This window comes from Monopterus albus, unplaced genomic scaffold (genome assembly GCF_001952655.1).
Source record: "Monopterus albus unplaced genomic scaffold, M_albus_1.0 scaffold272.1, whole genome shotgun sequence".
Taxonomy (NCBI): Eukaryota; Metazoa; Chordata; class Actinopteri; order Synbranchiformes; family Synbranchidae; genus Monopterus; species Monopterus albus.
Window position 1 is genome coordinate 451577 of NW_018128152.1, and position 24412 is coordinate 475988.

The 24412-nt window shown below is 39.7% G+C and overlaps 1 protein-coding gene across 2 annotated transcripts in view; it reads left to right on the forward strand.

Moving 5' to 3' along the window:
- Positions 1-20701: 20701 nt before the first annotated feature.
- The window catches only part of slc37a4b (solute carrier family 37 member 4b), an 8451-nt gene continuing 4740 nt past the window's right edge, over positions 20702-24412 (forward strand). The window contains exons 1-3 of one of the 2 annotated variants that reach the window (XM_020622090.1): positions 20702-20920; positions 22276-22792; positions 23652-23884. In XM_020622090.1, coding sequence (XP_020477746.1) covers positions 22645-22792; positions 23652-23884 — 381 coding nt within the window. In that variant the 5' untranslated portion in view covers positions 20702-20920; positions 22276-22644. Of the gene's footprint in view, positions 20921-20946; positions 21547-22275; positions 22793-23651; positions 23885-24412 lie in introns of those variants that run through there. The other variant, XM_020622091.1, reaches the window with a different exon arrangement.

Below are 24412 nucleotides of genomic sequence, written 5' to 3' on the forward strand. Positions count from 1 at the left end.
CCGCAGCCTCGGCCCAGATGAGCGCTTTCCCTCGTAGACAGTTGATGACGTAACTGATTTTTTCTCTTTCTGCGAGAAAAGTCCGAGGTTGGTGATCGAACACCCGGTGGTACTGCAGCAGAAAACCGCGGCATTTCTCAACATCACCGTCGAAAACGTCTGGTTCAGGTATGGAAGGATCTCGGCGGGGACTAGCAGAACGGGTGGCTGAGCGTGGATGATGACCTGGGGTTGCAGACTGATCGTGTTGTGATAGTATGATGGCGATGAGTTGGGCTACCTGTTGGGTGAGGGTGGTAATATCACGTTATTACTGCTGCAGTGCCTGAGCCATGCTGTCCATCTGTGCGTTGTAGCATGCGTTAGCTGGTGAGCTGCTTGCACCGGAGTCAGCAAGGTCCATGTTGGCCAGTTTATTCTGTTACTGTATGTCCGCTCGGACACGGAGGAGAGCGAGTAAAGAGAGGCAGACCCAGGTAGCTGACTTCGGTGCAAGCAGTGCTAAATTTATTTACAGTGCAGTGACAATAAAAGTCCATATGATAACAGGCAAGTGTAGAATGATGAGTAACCGGGTGTCGATCAGCAGCAGAGAAACCAGTTTGTGGTGAGATGGATGGGAGATGGAGCTGGTCGACGGAGAGACGGTGGTGGCTATGGAGAAATAAGGCAGGAGTTTGTACAGATGAGACAAGGAGACTGCATTGACCTGAAATGATGGAGACTGGAAGGGCAGAGTAGTTCCAAAGTCCGGAGGAGATGTCCGTGGAGGAGGGTTGCCTAATGACTAAGAGCCGTACTATATACAAACTACTGTATAATGTCCCTATGGGTGAGAGACAAATGGTAAAAACACAAGAAAAACAACAACTGAACAGGCCTGAGAATGAGAATAAACTGGCAAGGGAGTGATAGGTGAGCGGGGTATAAGTAGGGATGGAACTAATGAAGTGCAGCTGGTGATAATCAGGGAATGTGGAGCAGGTGTGCTAGGTGGTGTGATCAGGGCCCAAAAAAGAGAGAGTGAGAAAGGCAAGTGCAGCCTGACATATCGGTTCTGTACCGGAAACAAATTCCTTGTGTGTAACATACTTGGCCAATAAAGGTGATTGTCCTTATCCTTCTATTGTAAATAAACATTCTCTGCTATTGCAGATTTAAGTTGCTTTTTGTTTAGCTCACTCCATAGCTTTGCAATTACAGGTTTATAGCAGATGTGTCTGAGCAAATTGCATCAGGATTCACAAGGAGGCTACCATTTAGAGCAACAGGAGCCAAAAGTTATATGACTGACCAATTTTGTATCCACACATCTGCAAGAGATCCAGAGGATTCCAAGTGGCTATTTTGTCTGAAGACTCATCTTTGCACTTGTAGTGTTCCTCTGTAGAGAAAGTAGTGTTCTACATTAAAACGTGGCAAATGATATTGGATGGGTAATCACACACCTACAAAGACACTGGTTTATTAAAGGTAAACCAATGAGTAGACTCAAACTAGCGATCATCAGCTTAATATACCTCTTATCTTCTCTGTAATAAAACTACAGTGACACTGACAATCAGATGTTCCTGTACTTTTCACCTTTTGAGTCATTGATTAGATCTTAATTTATATTGTAACATGAATTATTAACTAACAAAGTTTTAGCTACTAATTAAAAATATACTCTCAGCTTCTTCATACAGTAAGATGACAGTTTTTTGTTTCTTTGAAATCTGACATCATGTAATCTCCAAGTCACTGGGATGTGTGCCACTTGTGCTCCTAAAATATCTTGCACTTTGACAGAGGCTTGTGTGGGTAGGGGCAGACTTGTTAATGGTGTTAACGTGACTGTTTCTGATTGCTTCATTCAGCAAAGCTTCTTTTCCAGTTCCCTCCGTAATTATGTCAGTCCCCACACTTCATGTCAGGGGAGAGACTGGACTCAGCCTTCCCAGTCATGTCAAGAATCTTAAGCCAATTGTTGTTTTTGCTTGAATTGCCACTTACAGTATCTTTGTCTTTTACTCACTGATAAGGAGTGGCACGGAAAACAAATTGTTCCATTTATAAGAAAATAAAAGCAAAGTAAAAATTGTGTTTTAAAAACATGTGTTACAAAATGCTTAACAATAAGGAACAAGTCAGATGCAATTAACAAGAATAAATAACTGGCAAGCAACAGAAAGCAGCTTAATGTTAAAAGACAGTCAAGGAGCTAGATTAACACGGATATGATATTACTTAAAAGGACTAAAAGCCCAGTTTGAAAAAAAAAAAAAGAATTCAAGGTAAAATCACCAGAGTGGGGGCAGATCTGATTTCCAAAGAGACTGTTCGACAATTTCAGATGTGTGACAAAAAAGTACATTTGCCTGTCAGCTTAAGTCTTGCCCTGATAATAGCTGGTTAGAGGATCTAAGATAGCATTATAAGGCTGTATGAGATCTGATGTGGAGGAATATGTGTAAATGAAATATTAATATCCATTTAAATAGCTTACATACTGAATATGCCAAAGTTCATCTTTATCTGTCAAACACGTTTTTCCATTTTCTCACATGCCTTCTGTTTTAACACAATTTGAATAGATCTAAAATAAACCATACACTAAAATATATTCAGTATTACATGGAAAATGGACAGGGTTTAAATGTAGAGAATACAGAAGAGAAGAGTTGTCACTGCTTTGCCTGAGGGTCATGATCAGTTGTTGTGTTGCGCTCTCTTTCACTGTTGCTTCACCATCTTCCCCTTACTGTTATGGTTGTCCCCCTCACCAGGAGGGTGAGGGAGAACTGAGGTTAGACTCAAGATGGCTGACCCAGGTGCTAGTACAAAAAAAGCAGGTTTAATGGGACAAAAACACAAAGTAACATCATAACAAGGGTCATGAACATATTTAAGCAAAGTAGAGTAGAGATGGTGGAGGAGACCGGGGGAAAAAACAAGCTAACAGCAAAAAAAAAAACAAACAGGGAGAGTCGGAGGAACAGGATGGACAGGTAAATAAACAAGCAAACCAGGAGGGTAGGCGAACGAAAATGGAAATCCACAGCACAGGAACTGTCAGCGTGGAAAACAGCATAAGTCTGATGCACACCACCACTATAGGGCTGTTAAGGTGTATGTATATTACAGTCATTAACGCTCCGGCAGCGACGGACCGTCTACCAGAGGTTTAAATAAGGAGGGAGTCAATCAGCGGGATGCACCCCAGCTGTGTGCACCGACAAACGAATCGCTGATTACGAATGCAACACAGCTGAGGTGCAAATCCCGCAGGCCAAGAGAACAGAGGAGAAAAAGGCGGAAGAGAGAACAGAGGAGAGAAAGGCGGAAGAGAGGCAGGTTGCGCCAAGCAGACCTGACACTTACATCCCAGGTCTTGGTCGGACTTTTAAAAAAGCTTAATAAAGCTGTTACATCAACTTCACTGTGACTGTTTACTGTTTCATCAGATTTCTGCTCTGCTACTGTTGTGGAAAATGATGATGGATGGTGGATTTTTGATTAATAAAGCTGCTGCTCTTGTTGCAGTGGACCTCTAAACTTGATTACATTGTCCAAAATGAGAAGCGACCTGGCAAACGACATCTACTGGGTCTGCCTTTTAATTATTAATTTGGATAAAGCATACTGTACCACTGCAGTTTACTCACACTGATACTACACTCCATCAGTTAGTGTGTGTTTACAGTTCTCTGTAAATACACATTTCATTTCCTTTGCACACAGACTCATTTGTGTGGATTTAGCTTTTACACATCCTTTAATAAAGCATAACTTAATAGTTCTTGTTTGATGCTGGATTTGGGAAATATAGTGTTACATATGAACAAACAAAACTGGGTAATGCTGTGGATTATAGAGAGTAACATTTCAATCAAGAAAATATAGTACAGGCAAGAAGAGACATTAAACTGAGAATAGGCCACTATTACACCCTACTGCATGGTTTAAATAGCATACAGTACCATGTCATATAAAACAACAGGATTACATTTTTTGCTCTAAACACAGCTGTCAAACCCACAGTGTGATTTAGTTTTCTGTCATACTGCTCAGTCTGTGGCACAAGGAGCATTAAAGAGGTTAGTAAAGTGTAACACATAGTGGTGCTTATCACAAACACATTACCAACAATGATGAGGCCAACTACGGTAGTGAGCTGTGCCAACTGGTCCAGTGGTGCAAGAACAACAACCTCTCCCTCAATGTGGGGAAGACTAAAGAGATCATGTGTGGACTTCAGGAGAAAACCTCTAAAGCATCCACCACTGACCATCGATGCTGTAGTAGAGAGTGAGCAGCACCATGTTCCTGGAGGTGCACATCTCTGAGGACCTCTCATGGACTAACAGCACTACATCGCTGGCCAAGAAAGCTCAAAAACGCCTCTACTTCCTTTGCAAACTGAGGAGAGCCAGTGCCCCACCCCCCATCATGTGCTCCTTCTACCGGGGCACCATTGAGAGCATCATCACTGGCTGCATCACTGTGTGGTACGGAGCCTGCAGAAGGACCCTGTAACGCATAATGACTACAGCCAGCAAGATCATCGGTGCCCCTCTGCCTTCCCTTATGGACCACTTCAACACCCACCTCACCCGAAGAACCATCAGCATTGATGATGAGGATGCTGAACACTGTTCACTACTAAAAGGCGTCTAATGACAAGAAGTCATGTATCGTAGGCAGTTCTGAAAACTAAGTGAAAGGGGAAAAAGCTGTCAGGGACAACGTGTAAAGCTGCCGATAATGTCAATGGTGAACTCAATTATAAGGCCAGATGAGTAAAAGCAGAACACTGCCTCTTTAATCAGAGCACTGGTCAGAAACCCACGATAAACAAAATAGGAGTCTGATTCAACATGTAACACTCAGCTCGATAATCCTGTCCAAGGTCAGAGCCAGCAAACTCACACATTTAAGGTATCCACGAGAAGAACAGTCAATAGGGAAAGTCCATAAGTCGATGCACTGAATCCAAACAGAATCAGAAGGGTTAGGCAGTACTCAGTGTTTACAAGGCAATCCAGGGTCAGAGCTAGAATAACAGGCACAAGAAAACACGCTGGAAAGTCTAAACATGAGTTAGAACAATCTGGCAGCTTCCTGGTGTGGGGAAGGTGTCTATAAAGGGGTGAAAACAGGTGCAAACAATAACCACTGAGTAGGGTAAAGAGTCCATAGCTAAGATGAGACTGTAACAGGAAGTAGTGTCAAAATAAAAGCATGAGACCGGAAGCAGTGGGGCAGAATCATGACAAAAAGCAGCATGAAAACCGTGCTATGTACAGTATTTATTATGGGTTGCATTTGGATCTACTATGCATGTATTTGAACTGTTTTGATTTGACCATGCATGTGTCAGAGTTGCTCAGCATTTGTGTTTACACTCTGCACACATGACATCTATACTATGTCTGTCTGCTCCTCTCAGGTTTCTTCATTTTCTTAATTTGATGCCCATTAAAGTGTTTTGATAATTAAAGTGTTTCAACATTAATGGTTGAAGCTCAACATGATGGAGCTTGTGTGACAGAACCAATTACTGTATATAGGCAACAACTCTGCAGAAAACCCCTTCAGAATCCACTGTATTTAGCGGTTCTACGCTGTGGCTAAGTCTAGTCAGCCACTGCCTTAAAGCCAAGTACAGTTTGGAGTTTTTAAGGTAATTGATTATCTATAGCCCCCCGTGGAAGCAATTTAACTGATCCTACATAACCCAGTGTCACCAGTTGTCCATATACTGTATGAAAAGTCAATGTACAGTATGTCAGCCATGTGCCATGTCTTCCTCTCCCCAAATTGACACTGCTGTCTACTTATTATTACCTAAACTTTGGACCCACCAGTCCTTACACAGTATGCTACAAGATGTTACAGTATTACATTCTATAAAAAGAAATGACAAAGTCATTAAAATACACAACATTTACTGTAGCACATGTAAATTGGTCACTTCTGCAAAATGTTTGTAAAGCACCAAATGGGAAGCAATTAACACCTCTTCCACTCGTCTAATGGCACCATTTTAACATCACATCAGCTAATTTGGTTCTACTGCCGTTTTTCAAATGCTGATACTGGCCTCATCCTTAAAGTTACTCTGTAAAACAAATACCAAGGAGCAGTAGGAGGGACAGTGGCAGGGACATTATTTGTCTTCATAATAGTCACATTTGTTACAGTTTTTTCCCCAAAGACACACAAGTAATTTGACAGTGGTGGCATCTTTAAAAAAGCCAGTGCACCAAGCTCATGTCACCTTTTAATACCAGACAACAAAAACATACACATGCTGAGAGCAGGTCTTTACAGCCATCTTATCTCGCTCCTTAACTGTCTAAAGCTATGTACCTTGCTAACATAAAGAAGCACCATATTAAATTCGACCCTCAGCTTCTATATCCACATCCTCCCACAACATAAGGAGACAAACAACCTTGTGTTTAATTATGAGAGGAGAGCAAGAAGACCTTGGGAGGAGCCTGGGGAAATAATGTCAGTAATTAACTGAGCGTTACTCCTCAGTGAGACGTCCTGAGAACCCTCACAGTCATTCCAGCCCTCACTGTGCCATGTCTTCCTCTGCCTAAATTGACACTGCTATCTAGCTTGACATGCTTGCTCACGTCCAGGCTCTATTCAAAGCTGTTTTCAAGAGACAGAGAAAACTGTATTTTTGCCAAAAGCTGCAACTGCAGGGCTCTCAATGCAGTTGATATTTTTCTTTTATGCTTTTTTTACTTCACTATTTGTCTTTATATCCAATATAAAACTACATGTCACCCTCAATAGAAAACAAAATTTATATTCACACTATGCTCAGTTATACAGGGATACAGGGAGAAAAACATCTTCAGTGTGGATTCATCAGCTCACACATAACTGTTCATTTAGTGCAGCAACTCTGTGACATGCTAATTTGCATGAAGAGTATTTGTTCCAGGAGGTGCTGCAGCACACTTTGTGCCACTGTGGAACCCTGCAATAAATCACTATGCCTCGATAATTCATGAATATGAGCAAAAAGGGAGGCGTAATCATTATACTTTGACAGCTCACACAGCTACTATAGATCAGCCAGGTTAACACCTTCATCTAGGCCACTGACATGCCAAATTGCAGTGCACAGCTGCAGAGCCCTTCAGTAAGGAGGATAGGATTGTAGTTTTCTTCTTTTTCACAACAGCATCTGCCCACATATAAAGCTTATTATACTGCATTGCAGGAAAACAGCATAAAGCAACAATCAGCTTTGCACATGGCCTCACAAACAACATCATGGCTGAGCCTTTGATTTTAGACTTATGCAACCTACATCAATATGCTGCAGTTAGTTTGAAAGCAAGATAGAAAGAGATAAATTTCTCTTGTTGTAGTGATTCATAAGAGCAGCTTGATAGCTCAGAAGATTCCTGTAAAATTGCTTGAAACCAGTGACTGAGGATTTTCACCAGGAAAAACAGGTCCTGCTGTGTCATTAATGGCTCTGCTATCAGTGGTGAAAACAGGTCCAGAAATCAATCAGACATTTTGCTCTTACTGCAGGTGGTTTCTGCTGGAAGATATGTTTATCTTCTACTATGTAGCATTATCAGTGCACTGGCTGTCTCTTATTGAGCTTTCTGGAAACTGTTGACATTGCTGAGCCTCACAGCTCACACTGTACCTGCCGTTTTAATAACAACAGCTCATCTACAGTCAATATTAAGCCTCTTTGAATATGAGGAACATACTGTATATCCCTAAAACAAACAAACTCCAGTGTCTCAATATCACTTCTCACTTAAGACTGTTTCATCCTGTGACAGCAATAGTCCTCCTAACACTGACTCCAAACTGAAGTGTAATCAGTCAAATTAGAAAGAAGATACAGACGCTGTCTTGACAGCTGGCACACAGCACACAGAAGGTTCCCCCATTCCTCGGTAAATCAAAAAAGTGGTGACAGGATGAAATAAAAAAATGTGAGGATTATCACTTTTCATTAAAAATGGTAAGACAAAATTATTATTTTGATATATGATTACTGTTCTAATTACTGACTCAGGTCTGGCAGTCCTGCATTATTTCTTTCTTGGTGGCTTCTGCACTTATTTTTGATGATACTGTTGTTTGTTTGAAATGTTCTGGCAGTATACGAACCATCTTTTCATCCTGTGAAAAGGTGTTTACAGTACCCTTCAGTTCATCTCCTGAGCTGCTGTCCTTCAAATACAACAAAGCTAATATCTCCAGGTATTTGAAAGCAACTGATTATTATGAAGCCTCACATACAGTATGTGATCTGACCGTCTTCATCTGACCACATGACTAGCAACTGGGAGCAACTGGGAGAGCACTGGGCTCTAAAAAAATATGAAAATCCATCTTGCAACACAAAATAGTTAGGCAACAGGTGTGTGGGACTCAGTGCTACATAAACCTGATACTGCCTTGCTGTCACAGTGATTCATCCTACTCCAGGCCACCCTATACGTATATCATGCCTGTGGTTTCAATTGTTACCCTCAGTGTTATTTTTTAGCCATTAGCAAGATGCTGCACAAGGTGAAAGTTCTCAGTGCAGTAGCAGCATGTTTTTCTGTTATGGCATTATTATGTGCATGTTGTAATTGTGCACATCTCCTCACCCATCAAGTCACAAAATGGAAGTCAGTAGTATTCTGTATGTAGACATGTTAGTGTCAGGACATGACTACAGAAATATTGCATGTTTTAATTGTAATCAATGTGCATTTTTTAGAAATGCTGCACAATGCCTTAAAGCAATGGCTTTTTAAAAAATAGCTGGGCACTAGCATGTGCATGACACAAATGAGTATATTTAGCAGATGGTTGAACAGCATCTGAAGTCCCCCCCATTTTACCTTGAACATGCTCTTGACAAAAATATTCCCCTCCACTGACTTAAACTCTGCATAAGACAATGCAGCCCTCTCACTTATTTGAATAAAGCCAGTTCATTAGTGTAAACAAGCTGTCAAGTAAATGTAGTGGAGAAAAAAGCATAGTATCTGAAATGTAGTGGAAAAGAAGTCTGTCCACTATCACTGTCTGAAACCAAGAATATGGCATATATGGCCAACGCACACAGATTGATCAGACATGTGGAGCTGACGTTCTATGAACTACATTACCAGCTTTTTTACTTAGATATAAACACTGAGACTGAACATTTCCTTGCTCGATTTAAACATTTTTTATGTACAGACTCGAAATATGTAATTTTGTGATTGTAAAAGAAGGCTGGACTCATCCAAACAAGGGTCATTGTAGCTAAGTACGGCTTCAGTATGTAATTAATAGTATGTGCAGGAGAACTGGTGAGACCAAAGGAAAAACATTAACATCCTGTCGTATCATGAAGCAGCTCTGGAAAAATATATATCCAACATATCAATACATTATGCAAAAGAGAAATATTATTCAGAACCTCCTCATGTTTGATTTCCATTGTGCTTTTCCTAAAGGAGTATATGCAGTATAGTATAATGTAAAAAATATTTCCTGCCAGTTAGGTAGGAGATGAAATGTTTCAGACATTGGAGCCATTTTACCTTGAACATGCTCTTGACAAAAATATTCCCCTCCTTGAAAGTTTTAACCATAATGCTTTCAGCACGGACAGGTGACGAGGAAATAACCTAAGACTACAGACTGTCTGATATTATTTCTTTCCCCTCTGTTATCATTCATGTAGGATCTGCACATGCACAGTGTACTGTACATTTTACATCCCCACTGGAACAGTCGGTGCAGAAATACAGTAATGAATCTCCTGAATCTACCTTCTGGTAGGACTTAATATTTACTTGTTACACTGTAGATGCCTTAGGTGTCAATAACAAAAAGAAATGAAGATGCATAACATACATCTTACATACATACAGCACATAGTTTATAGAAGTGAGTAGTCAAAGGCAGCATTTACTGCTAATGATGAGACACAACCTTTCCTTTTATGAGAAAAAAGATATCATGGTTGTGATGGCATTGTTTAGTGTGTCTACCTTGCCCATATATAGACAGATATTTTTAGAGCTGTTCTCTGTAATTCAGTTTATTGTCCAAAGACCATGTACAAACTATATTAAACTCATTCAAAGAGAAGAGATACTGTGTACCAGAATGATCTGCATTTCATCTGCAGTCCTTCATGGAGACATGAAAGTGAATTTTATTTTTTGGACATGTTTCTCGCTGCTGTTTCATCTGTGACTGCAGAGGCCTTAATGCTGAATGAAGATATACAGAACTTGTTTTGGATCGTAGTCTGTATCTTTTCACCTGCCATTAATAGCTAAGGGCCTTGCAGAGAAAGGAGGGAAACATTAGGGCTTTTGTCAGTGGAAGAAGGCAACAAATAAGGAGGAGACTCTCACGATGGAAACAGTGCACAATATTCACAATGACTTCAAACATTTATTAATTATTTACATTCATTTATTAAGTAAATCACTATTATACTCTCCTGATAAAATAAGCTGTGGTCAGTGAGATATAATGTAAAGTTGTTTTGAAATGTCCACAAAAATATCTCTGACCACTTCTGTGGCATAAAAGAATAAATAGTAAAACAGTGTTGTACATCAGCCTTTTCTAGCCATTTTTATGCACATATGACTACATGTAATGTGACAGAAACTGATACACTGACACGCTGTGCTGATGTTTATAGACCTGGAGAATGTCTCAGCACTAATATAAACATGACTGAAAGAAACCATCAGATTAATCAGGGGTATGCTAAAGAGAATGTACTTTTCAGTGCTTTATTTAACAACAAACCCTAATGAGTAAATGCCCATGAGTGGTCATGTCATTAACACCTGCACATCACTACACAAACACACGGTACACCTGCAACACCAATAAGCATGCTGACATTTCCTTTAGAAAGTCTGCATTCTCCAGAATATCTCATTCCAATGAACCATTCATTTCATGAGTTGTCTTGTTGTTCAGGAACGAGGACTGTTTGACTTAAGCTTTTCAGAAACAGAAGACTGTTTACTTTTCTCGCTCTTGATAACATTGTGTGTTTGGGTTTCATGACCTGAATCAGCTGCAGACAAACTCTGCAGTCAGTCAAAGCAAATTCTAATAATTTTAGCGCTCTGACATCATAATGCACATTATGTGGGGCACAGCGTCTTCACATTTTCACTCACACACTGTTGTGCCTTTACCAATGTGGTAAAAACTGGTACTGCAGGATGATTTTGATTTAGCTTTTATTTTACCAGGAATTCCCACTAAGATCAAGGTGGTAGCCCCACAAATTTACAACATATTAAAATTCAACACATACATCACAATAAACAAAAATTCCATTCACAAGATAAAAAAGGTGGACTCTCAAGAAAACCAGCTACACGTCTCCTTCACCACCTTCTTTATGATGTCCTTAAATTCTACAATAGATGGCTGGACTCGAAACAGCATATTGACATGTTTCGAACTACTTTGAGGCTTTTAGCAAGCTAGCAATGGGCAGCATGGTGGTGCAGTGGTTAGCGCCGTTGCCTCACACTGAGAAGGTTCCGTGTTCAGTTCCCACCCGGGACCTTTCTGTGTGGAGTTTGCATGTTCTGTCCGGGTACTCTGGCTTCCTCCCACAGTCCAAAGCCATGCAGCTTAGGTTGATTGGTGTCTCTAAATTGCCCATAGGTGTGTTCGTCTATGTGTTAGCCCTGCGATGGATTGGCAACCTGTCCAGGGTGTACTCCACCTTCACCCAATTGGCTCCATGACCCCGTTCAGGGACTAAGCGGTAGAAAATGAATGAATTAGCAAGTCATGTGATTGTTTCACATCATTTTATGAAATGTTTAAAATTTTGGTAGTTTCACTGCCAGGGGCCAATCTCATGGTGAATCCTGGACAGCAGACTGAACATTTGCAATTTCTGATTCTGAGTCAGCTGATACATGATAATCAATTACTTCTGACCCTCTGACCCTTAGTCAGTGTTTCTTGTTAACTGTAGATCTGCAATGTCTAACAGAATGAAAACTGCTAGATTTTTGTGCATGTTTAATTAAGACATGCATACATAGCCTATTTGATATTTGGAAAGATTGATTTAGAATATGAAGGGGAAAAGAAAGATTCCTGATGCTTATGTGGGAGCATTTCCATGTGGTGCAGCACAATTTCATGAAACACACCACTTTTAACAAATGTTTTTTAAATTTATGTTGTTGTTTGTATTGACCACTCTTGTATAAGAGATTTATGATCTCAGAGAGGTTTTCCTAGTAAAACAAAGGTTAAAAAAATCTAATAAATTTAAATTAAACAACTGGTGTTTTGCAACAATACAACACCCCTACTGAGACATCTTCATTCTCAGCATCCTGAAGATTCAAATAAAGGGCATAGGCTACTACAGGGCAACCTGAAAAAATCACATGTGCCTTGTCTTGTTTGTTGATTTGTGTTTCATTTATTTAGGCATATGAATTCAGCATATTTTGTTATTATGCTTTCTTCTATCTGTCTTAAGGCCTAGAGTAACCTGAATGAATCAAAACTGGCTCTCTACAGCAGGAGAGACGTTTAATAGGAACTTTGCTGAAAACACTTATGTCTTCATCTGCTGCAGTCACAGACAATCCACATCAGGTTGACCCATTTTTCATAAATACAGTTTTCCAAATTAAATGTTAAATTTAGGCTATAGTCAGATAAAGGGCAGCCTATATATGTAGCCTACACACTTTTTTTTATTATTGTCACACAGTTTATTTACACACAGTGATATTGTGAAAATGACAAAATATGTGTTTCCCAAATTATCTTATCTTGCATTTCTGGGGGCGACTGTACTTTAGTGGGTAGCACAGTCATCTCCTAACCAGAGGGTCGGTCGGATGTTTGAATCTCGGTGCCTGCAGTCCACATGTCAAAGTGTCCTTGGGCAAGACACTGAACCCCCAAGTTACCCCCGATGGTTAGAGCTATTGGTGTGAGCTGGCACCGCAGATGGCTTCCTCAGTTCTGTACCGGAAACAAATTACTTGTGTGTGTAACATACTTGGCCAAATAAAGGTGATTATCCTGTTTCTATTGTACTTACACACATTTAGCCAGCAGACGTTGCCAGCATGGGATGAGTCAAACGTTTCAAAACAGCAAACCATTTTCTGAAGCAGCTGGTTCAAAGCTTCAGAAAGCCTTATTTCTGCCATCACTACAATAAGTAGGAATGTGTCTAACTTTAGATCTTTCAGCAAGTTACTACATGATCAAGGTGCATGATAGGGAAATGCAGTTTTCCCCAGATCTGTAAAAATTCAAGGTCCCTTAAAAAATGAAATCTGATCAAATCTAACCAGTTCCAGTGATGTAGAATAGTCATTTTGTTTCATTCATCAGAGCCACAAAAGAAACAATAGTTTTCACAGCTCTTGATCATCATGTGTAAAATCAGTGTAATGTCCCTTTATAACTCATAAAGAATGTAGTGGTGAGTGAGAGACTTTGCATTTGTAAAGAAATGCAAGAATGAATGGTACACCAAATCAAGGCTTTGTAAAATAGAGGCTGAATGAATATTTAATATATCGTCATAAACAATCACAGGTACAAAAGCAGTTTCCACCACTTTTCTTTAGTAATACGAGTAAAAAAAAGATTTATTTCTAAAATAAAAGCCAATCTTAACATTAACCTTCCTAACTAGATTAGAAATATGCACATTGAATAAAAACTTTTCATGTATTTATATCCCCAGGTACTTGTAGGACAACACTTTCAATAGACTTTCCCTTCAGATGGGAGAATGTTGCATTGATCAAGCAACTGTGGATGCAGTTTTGAGATGACTATGAACTTTGTTTTTTTGAGCATTTAAAACCAATTTTAAAATGAGTAAAGTCATTTGTAAAGACTGAAATGCAGTCTGAATATTATAATAATAATAAGGATACTGATTGGGGATGTTCAGACCAGGAAACACTCTCACCTCGAATGTGCCTGCTGCTTCCAGGAACAAAAGACTGCTCACTCCTGACCAATAAAAAGATGTTGGTGTTTTGTGTGCTCAAACCTGTTAAAGATAGGACCCTAACCCTATAATGTGAATAATTTTCTATAGTGCTTTTACAACCCCAAATTAGAAAATGTTGGGACAGTATGTAAATCAAAATTAAACCTGAAAATAGTGATGTGTAAATCATCTGTATCACATTGAAAACTATACAGCAGCACATTGTTTGATATGATACCTCATCAGTTTTATTCTTTGTTCATAATAAACTTCAATTCTGATGCTGCAACACATTCCAAATAAAAGAGTAAAGCATTTACCACGGTGTGATGCTGCCGTTCCTTTTCACAACACTTAAAAGTTATTTAGGGACTGAGGACACCATATAGGTTTCACTGATGAGCAGTAATACAGGAGTAATCATTTAGTAGATGGTCAAATTAAATGTGTCAGGTGTCATTTTGTCCCATTTTAGTCTTAAGGTGTGCAACAGTCCTGGGTTTTCGTTGCATGTAGGCGTTAGAATTTCACAGAAAATGTCATTATAGGTTTTGTAAAAGCATTAATAGCTTTTATTAGGGTTTCCCATGGAGAAGTAGCACTGACCAACTTAGAAGGCCCCCTGCATATCATAAAGTCTTCTTTCTCTTGGGAATAGTGCAACACCCCACAGGCTAGGGTTATTACATCAAAGGGATTTTAATATTTCATTAGGACAGAACCCAGAGACACAGTCTGTTGCTCCCTGAAGACTGATGTGTGTACAACGTAATGTTTCTCTCTAAATTAAATAAGCTTTAGGAAAGCATGTGTTTCTCCCAATCACAGTTTAATTATAATTTTAAGTTTTGCCAACAGTTATTTAAAATTTGAATTAATTCTCTTTTCAGTGATTAAATAAATGTTAAATTAACATTATAAATAATCCCCTAATTTGGGAAATGTGGTTGTTTCATGGCAACATATAAGGCAGTTTATCCTAATAGTTTTGGTTGAGGTATGAATTAAATTTAAAATAAAAATCATGAGGGTAATTATTTTAACTTAGTTCAGCCTGGGATAATTTAGAAGGACCCCACATTTAACTAAACAGCAGTTTCTTTAACAGGTACGCAGTGTTTTTAACAAAAGACTCACTGGCATGTCCTCCAGAGTAGCGAGATTAAATCCAATATGTAGCGTAGGTCAACATACAGGGGATGTATACAGTATACAATATGTATACAACACACAGTCTCTACAGCGATGGCTTCAGGCTAAATGATTTTTCTAAGGTTTGAATGTAACCTTTGAAAAGACTGAATTATAGTTAGACCATTCACAGGTACACTGGAGGCATATGACCTAAATATAACTTCAGAGGTAGTCAGGAGACAGGAGGCAGGTTTAACTCAATCCTTCTTCAGGTAAACTGGAGAGGGACATAAGGTAAGTATAACTCTACCTTTTATGACAGATAGACTAGAGATGCAAGTTTAACTGGCTCTTTTTAGAGCTAGACTGTTGACAGAAGAATTAAGTATATCTCAGTCTTTCTTCACAGCTAGTCACAGCTGGGTGATGGCGGTCCAAGTCTATCTTCTGTCTCCAGTCTACATGTGAAAAAGAAGTAGTTATACTTAGCTTGAGTCTCCAGACTAATTGGGATAAAAAACTGAGTTATAACTACCTTCTACATGCAAAGAAAGACTGAGCATCACCAACCATTTGTTTCCTGACTACCTGTGAAGAAAGACTGAGATATACTTATAGGTTTGACGCGGGTAGACTGTAGACTCAGGGTAAGTATAACTAGCTGTATTTCACAGGTAAACTGGAGGGTGATGGTTTACATACATCTCAGTCTTTCTTCACAGGCAAACAGGAGACTTAAGGTGGGTATCACTCTGTCAACATTTTTCCACAGGTAGTTGAGCTGAGACCGGAGGTGGGTTTTGTACTTAGACCTATACTCTCCAGTCTGTTTCCAGTCTACCTGTGATAAAATAGAGTTTTACCTAGCTTCTGTCTCCAGTCCACCTGTAAATGGTCTAAGTACAATGCAGTTTTTCTTAATAGGTAAAGTGGAGACTGAGACTGGCGAGAGACTATAACTATAACTCAGTTGTTCTTCAGAGGGCTGCTGTTTAAAAATAGGTTCACAATTTTAATATGTTCATGCCTTCATGTACATTGAAAGAATGCTTTGCTTGTTATAACAAATTTTCTTCTGTATACTGTCTGAAACAATATCCCATTCTAAAGAAATTACAAAGTAAGTGATGGGAGACAATGGACATTGTCTCTGTTCTATGTAAAGCTGCCTTCTAAAATTCAGAAGAAACTATTTTCTAGCTTTAGCAGTCTGATTTAGAAAGATCACAGAGGTGTCTTCCAGGTCTGTTTTAGTATAAAATACCCTCTTTGTGTTTGCATAAAGTGACAGGTGGGTTGGGCAGATGGCAACAAGAAAGAGAATTCTGCACAAACCTTTTTAAGGTACCCACATGATTTCCTACCAAGACTGTATAACTTTTCTAGGGAGACTTCTAAATTTTAAAATTCATGTTCACACAGAAATAGAACTGTAGCTGTCGTCCCCTGTCATTTACATTGAAATTGTTTTATGAAGGAATCTCTTGATAGCTGGTATGGTAAGCAACCTAAACAGCTATATTTTGAAGAAGTACTTTTTACAGTCAGCAGAGAGAAGTCAGGAAATCTGCGAACCACATGCACATCAAAGGTTGTCGTGGAAGTCAAAACAAGAAAATTGTAGTTAATTGTAGTTAGTCTTAATTCTCATATTATGGCAATACCCTGATGAAAGTCAAGAAGGGAAGATGCAGTCGATGGTCACTATCTTAACCCCTATGTTACTGCAGTGTCCTGAGGATTTATATGATATAGTGTTTTTGAATTAGCCTCTGTTTGTCTGTGTTAGCTACAATGATAATGTTTCCAACCTCACAACCGGAGATGGCTGCACTAAATTATGCTGCCTGTGTGTCCATAATAAAGAAAAGAAAGTCAGCTCTAGTTTTAGAAGTCCTTATGTGTTCTGCTCTTCTTACCATTGTCGCTTCTAGGGCACCTAAATCACTCCTGTGTTTGTTTGTACCTTATGGTCGATTTCAGTTGTATCAGAGCTGTGTTACATTAATACTAATGCAAGTGGTGCTTCTTTAGTTTACAACTTCTCACTGACAAACTGGTGGAATGCATTTTAGGAATTACAATGTTTTTCAACAAGTTATTAGAGTTTTATTCACTGTTCACAGCTTTAATTTACTGTGCAGTAAAAGGGAAAACCATTCACACCACACCAATACAGTTCATCTGCTTGTGTCTAGTCACAGCATGGCTCGGCGTGACTAAACCCCGCACAGTCATTGTTGCACTCTAACAAGACATGCTGGCATGGTGTTTTTCCACTTTACTGCACAGCAAGTCAAGTTGTCTACGTGAACCAATAATATTACTCTTCTAACTTTGTGAGAAACAAACTACATTACCTTTAACCTTTTCACAAAACAAGCATCCCACCAGTTTGCTAGTGGAACTTTTTCAAGTTAAGAGCAACATTTGCATTAGCAGTAAGTTAATACAAAGCTGACACAGCTGAAATTGACCAGAAAATGATAATACAATGCTGATATCTGAAAGTATGTACAGAAACACAGGAGCGAAACTAACCTCCAGACCACAGAGAGTCAGAACCTCCAACAGCACTGACAGCTGAGCATTCACTCCAGTATAGACAGACAGGTTTAGCTGCCAATGAGACAGTGAATGAATGGGAGGAGACTAGGTTGGCTGTGCTCAGTCCTGCTGCCAAGCAGGATTGAGCACAGTAGCACAACAGTGCAGCCATCTCCTGTTGTGAGGTTGGAAATGCTTATCATCTGTGCAGCTATGGTAGACTAATGTGGGCTAATTCAAAAACCCTATAATCTTCAGTACTACTAAGATTAAATGTAATGTAACACAAATTATATAAAAACAATTTTACATAATCATGAATAACCTCTAGATTACACACCATCTGTAAATCCAATAAACTTATTGAGGTGACAAATATTCAGGCAAGATGAGCTGGACTGAAGACTGCTTCAGGCTGAGGTGTGTGAAGCTTCAAAAGATTAGACTTCTTTAATGCCAGTCTTGAAGCATGCAGAGAATGATTCTCATTGCATTAGTATGCAGCACATACAGTAACTAATGAAACAGGTCTTCAAATGCAAACACAAGATACAGTGGGCATACAAAATCTGAGGTAAAGCACAGTCGTACCACTAAAGCTACAACTTGAGTTGATGAAATGCCACCAACATTGTTTTTTAATCAGACACAGATACTGTACATACAAAGCAGCTAAAATAAATTCTTGACATCCTAACTGATTTTTAATCTTATAGCAGAAATAGTGAGACTACTATGGGCTCAAAGTCAGTGTCACAAACATCCTTTTTAATTTTTGTGTCCTAAATGTTTTGGGTTAGCTCTTTCCTTTGGTTGACTATGAGGACTTTCTGTATGGCTACTGTCCTGCTTTTATTTTGAAAGCTTATAAGCAAAATTAGAATAATAATAACTTTCAATCCTACCCACAATACTATACTACAGAATACTATCACACTTCTGTGGTCTTGGCCAGCTGATGCAACACTGTAGGTATTTTGTCCACATGTGATGATGAAAAATTACAACTGATTAATTATTACGACTGAAAAATTATAACTTATTGTGTTTAAAATAACTAGAAAGTGATTTTTTTTTTAAATTTTGACTACCTTAATCTATCCTGAAACCACCCGATATGGTTTGTAAGTGATAACATCCAGCCATACCTCCATGTCTGTAGCTCACCCAAACACTGCATTCCTGAGAAGTCCCATAAAAGGCTTTCATTTGGGTTCTCTAATGTCGCCAGCAGAGCTCAGCTGGATTCTTTGTATGCTTGCTGGCAGAAGGCTCCCAGGCCACATCTGTCAAGGATCACTGACCTGGAGCAGAAAACACTTTTATACTATGAGCCTCAACCTCATGAGAGGTTCTGAAACACAGGCTGATTAACTGTAGGACAGTTTATGTGAAAACATTCTCCAATAGATATGGCCCAGTAGATACTAATGACCCGACAGCTGACAGAACATACAGTATTTATCTGATGTGGTCATACTGTCCTCTAGAGGTGATTATGCTGAAATACTGTAGCTTTACATTTGGCAGTCTGGGAAACTTAGCTTATTGCAGGAAGGTTGAACCTTCTGCTCTGGCTGAGATGGTGCTCCTGTTTTAGCACAGACCTTGAAGAAACACAAACCTAATTCAAAACATTAAGCTCATCACTATGGAGGCAGAGACCTGCAGAAATGTTAGAATACATCAAGAGTGAGGGCCTCAAAGTAACAGGTTGGAATTAACACCTTTTTGTGAAAGTGTTAAATCCTGATATGTACACACAAACCTGTTAAAGATAGCGTATACTACAATATAAAGACTTTAAAGTTATATTAATATTAAAATACTCAAGTGGGCTTTACTCTCTCTGTACTTCAACTTAGCAGAAGTGACCATACATTAGCATTTATCATGTAAATTTCAAGAGGTACGCAGGGACTGATTTGACAAAACTCCATCCAAATCCAATACATCCTGTTGTTCAGACTGCAGTGTAAACAGGTATGAACTTAAAAGTGTATTTTATTCAACTGTTCATATCATGTGCTTGACATGAATTAGTGAAGAAAATGTCAGGTGCAAAGAAGTTAATTTAAAGTGTGTTTAACAAGTTTTAGCCACAAGAGGTGAGGAGTGTACAGTTTTCAAATGTTCTTAAACTCCACCCTGTGGAGTTTTTGATCACTGGTGGAAATGTGGAGTAATGTATGGGCTCCTGTTTTTTTTGTCTTGTGCTCTACTAGTGTGTGCATGAGCATGTGAGTAACACACTACATACTCCTGCTGACATTTTTACAGCTTTCTACTGAATGAAAATTGGTGGCAGTAATACAAAAAAACCTACCAGTTACTATTACTACTATATGATGTGATCATGCCTGTAAAACAATGCATGAGTCTAAACATTACTGTTTGGTTACAAGAAAACTACAGGGTAACTTTAAGATCACTATGATGTCATAAGTACTGTCCATTATTTATGCCCTAAATGCAGGTTTACATCCAAATGAGCCTTTCCACTGATGGCAGTGATAATGACAAGATTGACAAGATTTGGAGCAGCTTGACAAGCCTCTAATTCTGCGTCATGGTTCAGTTGCCAGATGGCATGTAAAACTAAAAACTGCCAGAAATTAAAGATTGGCTTAGACTCTGACAAGCTAAGTGCAATCTGTAGCACAAATATTAGAGATGTTTAATGTATGGGGAAACATATTTCACCACAACACCAACTTTTTTCAGAAAGCAGGCTCATTTGGATCAGCTCAGTGAGAAGAGCTGGCTTTTATAATTCAGCAAAATTTAGCAGTGTTTTGACCTGTGATTGGTATGTGGTGCGCTTATATTATTGAAATTATTAGGTGTAACTATACTAAACCTTGGTAGACCATGCTAGATATGATAGTTTTATTTTCCAATTTCTACTTTCTGCCGTTGTGTTGTCTATGTTATTAAAATGGATCCAAAAGATATTTTGTTTGCGAGTCTGTGGACCGTCAGCACCCCCCCTCCCCTTGACCCGATGGTATGATCCTTATCTGACATCACACCTGATTGGTCGCAGGCGCACACATCGTAAAGGCTACATTCAGTTAGGAATACCTGTGGCCGACAGGTGTAGAATAAAGGTGGCCTGTCATTCTGTGGTGTATTAACAAAAACAAAACAAAACAGGCTCTTGGGCTCCCATCGTTCAGGTAAAAGAAGGTTCGCGACCGACACGTCACTAGATGGGATCAGCAGGAGGGACACGAATAAAAGGTAACCAGCTTTACGAGCATTTGGTCGCTCAGTGTAGCAGCGAAGCGGTGAAAGGTTTTATCAGTAGACAGCCAGCATCCATGCGTCGCGCTTTATATAAACTGTACACCTCGGGGACATTCAAATACACGGACCACCCCACTCATCGTTTCGCCTAGTTACTCTAAGAACAGTCTGTATCGAGCTTAGCAAGAATGGCCTTGTTTAGTGAATCAAGCAGCCCATTGTGGCTTGTTCTGTTGTTGTAAATGAATTGTCCGCTACAGGCTTCAGTAAGTGTGAGCTCAGTGAATAGCTACATATACAGAATGGGGTGCACGTCCTGTACCATATGTGTGTCAAATCTTAAAAGGAAAGAATGCATCCCTGACTTGGTCACTCTACTTCCTCTTAACTTATTATTTATTTAATCAAATGACTATAACCAGATCAGTTCCCTATAGAAGGCTTTGAAGCTGAAGTTCAGGACGCCTGGTATTTCAGAGTTGCTGACTATAAGCTTCCACACGCCGATGCAGCTAAACAAGAACTCTGACATTTGTGTGACTGCATGGCACATATGCGAAACACGGAGGAAGCTGAGCTGCAGGTCCTGAGTATCCTGAATGAGGTTATCCTGTGTCCTTGTGAGTACGAGGGGCTATAAATAACAGGGTGGCTGGGTTGACTGGTCATCACAAACATAACCATCTGAAAAAACTTTGTCTAAAGAAAGGCCCATCGATTTATTATATTGCTATGATGAGAAAGTTAGCACTGTTTGATCTGAAAGGGAAAACCTGAATATATGAGGGTTAGGGTGTCTTCCATGATGACAGTGTCCATTGGACACAAGGAGTCACTGAATGGTTTGATGAGCTTGAAAACTATGTGGTTTTGCTGTGGCCTTCATAGTCATCAGATCCCTTCTCAGATGAACACCTGTGGGAGATTTTGGAGTGACGTGTTAAACGGCATTCTCACCACCATCATCAAAACATCAAATGAGGTAATAGAATGGTGGTCAGCTCTCCAGTAGGGGTCAGAGACTCGCACAATCAATGCCAAGGAGTACTAAAGCTGTTTTGGTGGTGCATGGTATGATACCTTATGCTGGCTTTTCCTTTCATCTGTCACCTGTCTGTGTATCTACACATAAAAAAATCCACTCTTATTAAAGAGTTTGGATCTGATTGGTGACGTGACCACTATCCAAGCATAATATTAAGTAATCCTTTATCTGATGTAGTAATCCATTAAGACTGATTAAAACTACTGCCTGTTCAGATCAAGAGGAGCTAAAGGTCTGCAGTTCTAGAATGACCTGTTCTAATTGCTTTGGTTTTAAGTCACATTTGTTATGTTTTCATTTTCAGGCTGGTGTAAGGTTTCCTGTGTGCTCACCTCAACAAGCTGCAGTCTCACAGACAAACAGAGCAACCAGCCTGGAAGAGGAGCACCATCAGGAGTTTTTCTAATGGAAAATATTTAATAAGTCCTGCCCAGCCAATGATACGTCTTTGTCCATTATCACTATTGTCCCAGTGAGAACAACTGATAAAAAGTGTCGACTTCTTGCTTGGAACCATCCAACAGCAGCTCTGCACTCAGCTTGGTGGCTATAATCTAAATGCCATAGGACCCAAATAGAAGACTCTGCTAAAGAAAGTAGCCTCAGGAAATAATATTATTTTTGTTCCTTGTCATCCTTGAAGTTTTGTTTTAGGGTCAAGTACCAATCAATCATGGCGGCCACAGGCTACAGCTACTATCGTGTCACCATCTTTTTTTGCTTGTTCATTGGCTACTCGCTATACTTCTTTAACAGGAAGACTTTCTCCTTCGTCATGCCCTCTGTGATGGAGGAGATTGAACTGGACAAAGAGGACTTGGGTAAAGCATTAGCATTAATTGCATGTTTTTGGTTACCTGTGATGAGGTCATTGTTTGACAAACACGAAGGTATTGACATGCACTGTGGCAAAATGAAACTACTGCACACAGGTGAAACAGCTTCTGGTGATTTCAGTGAAATTTTTCTCACCTCTGATGTCATTGAAGAGTTGTAACGCTTTGCTATTTGCTCAAGAGAATCGATTTAAACAGTGAAGGGTGGTATTGGGTGCAATCTATTGGTAAGCAGCACAAGAAAATGATGAAACGAGACTAAGAGGCTTCAGCCTTGCTCGCACTTCTGTTAGGCACATGGGAGTGTAGCTAACTGCTGCAGTCAGTGTGCTGTCATGCTCACAGTGACAGTGCTAACAGTTTATTTACTTTTGGTAATGTTTATTTTGTTCACTATTTTAGCTAACCATGTCAGTATGCATACTGCATAACAGTCACTGTTTAAAACACACTACAGCTAGTTAGATATTTGGTCCCAAGCTAAAATTCTAGATAAAATTTTGATCTGGTCATGGCACTGGAGGAAACAGTCCTGCCAAAAGAAACCAAAACTGACCAAGTGCTGGACTGACTGACCAACCATGGATACTAAACAGATGACTCTGTCAGTCTTCATACATGATTGATGGCATTCAAGTCATTAGCATCATCATATTTAATGGTGGAGTATTCTGGTACTGAGGACAGCCTTGACATGACTAGAGGGAAAAATTAGGACAAAAAGGATTTTATATTATTAGCAATGAAATGATGTGATTCTCAGTTGTTGACTTGTATCCAAAGCTGCAGGCCAGGTCTCTATCTGTATATTGCTTTAACAGTGACCCTCATGGTGTTTCTGCAGGTCTGATCACCAGCAGCCAGACCATGGCCTATGCCATGAGTAAGTTCATCAGCGGCGTGTTATCAGACCGGATCAGTGCCCGCTGGCTTTTCTCCATCGGCCTCTTCTTGGTGGGGGGCATTAATGTAGCCTTCTCCTGGTTCTCCACTGTATCCATGTTCTCACTGCTCTGGTTCATTAACGGCCTGGGACAGGGCTGTGGCTGGCCCCCATGTGGAAAGGTGCTACGCAAGGTAATATTATTCTGTGTGCCACCTCATGCAACACAGACTTGTAATTCAGTGTAGTTGTAATGTTCGGAGCTAAGGGCACACGTCTCAGCACATTGGCTGCTCATGTTTGTGATTATTCTGGGTGGCAAGTTGAAGGGAGTAACTTCCAGAGTGGAAACCACCTGTTGCCAGAGACACTGTGTATGTTTGCACATTGTTGGGAGGAGTCCTGGTCTACTCTGTCACACTGCACAGCTCTTTAGGCCATAAGTAGTACTGTCTGCTTTGAGGCGGTGTCAGCCTGTGGGAGCTCTGTGAGATTTGTACAAGGCCAAAAGTAGTGATATTGGCAGTGTTGGTGGACTGAGAAATTACAAGGACTTACTCACTTTTGGAATTGTTTTAGATTAAAATGTTAAATGCTTTAATTGAAATTTTTAATTTTTGGCATCATTAAGGTCTTTGTTCACTGGTATTCATTCATTACAGGCAGGGCTTTGAAAGCACATGAGCAAAGTGTAATGCAAAGGGTGGGGAAAAAAAAGGCTT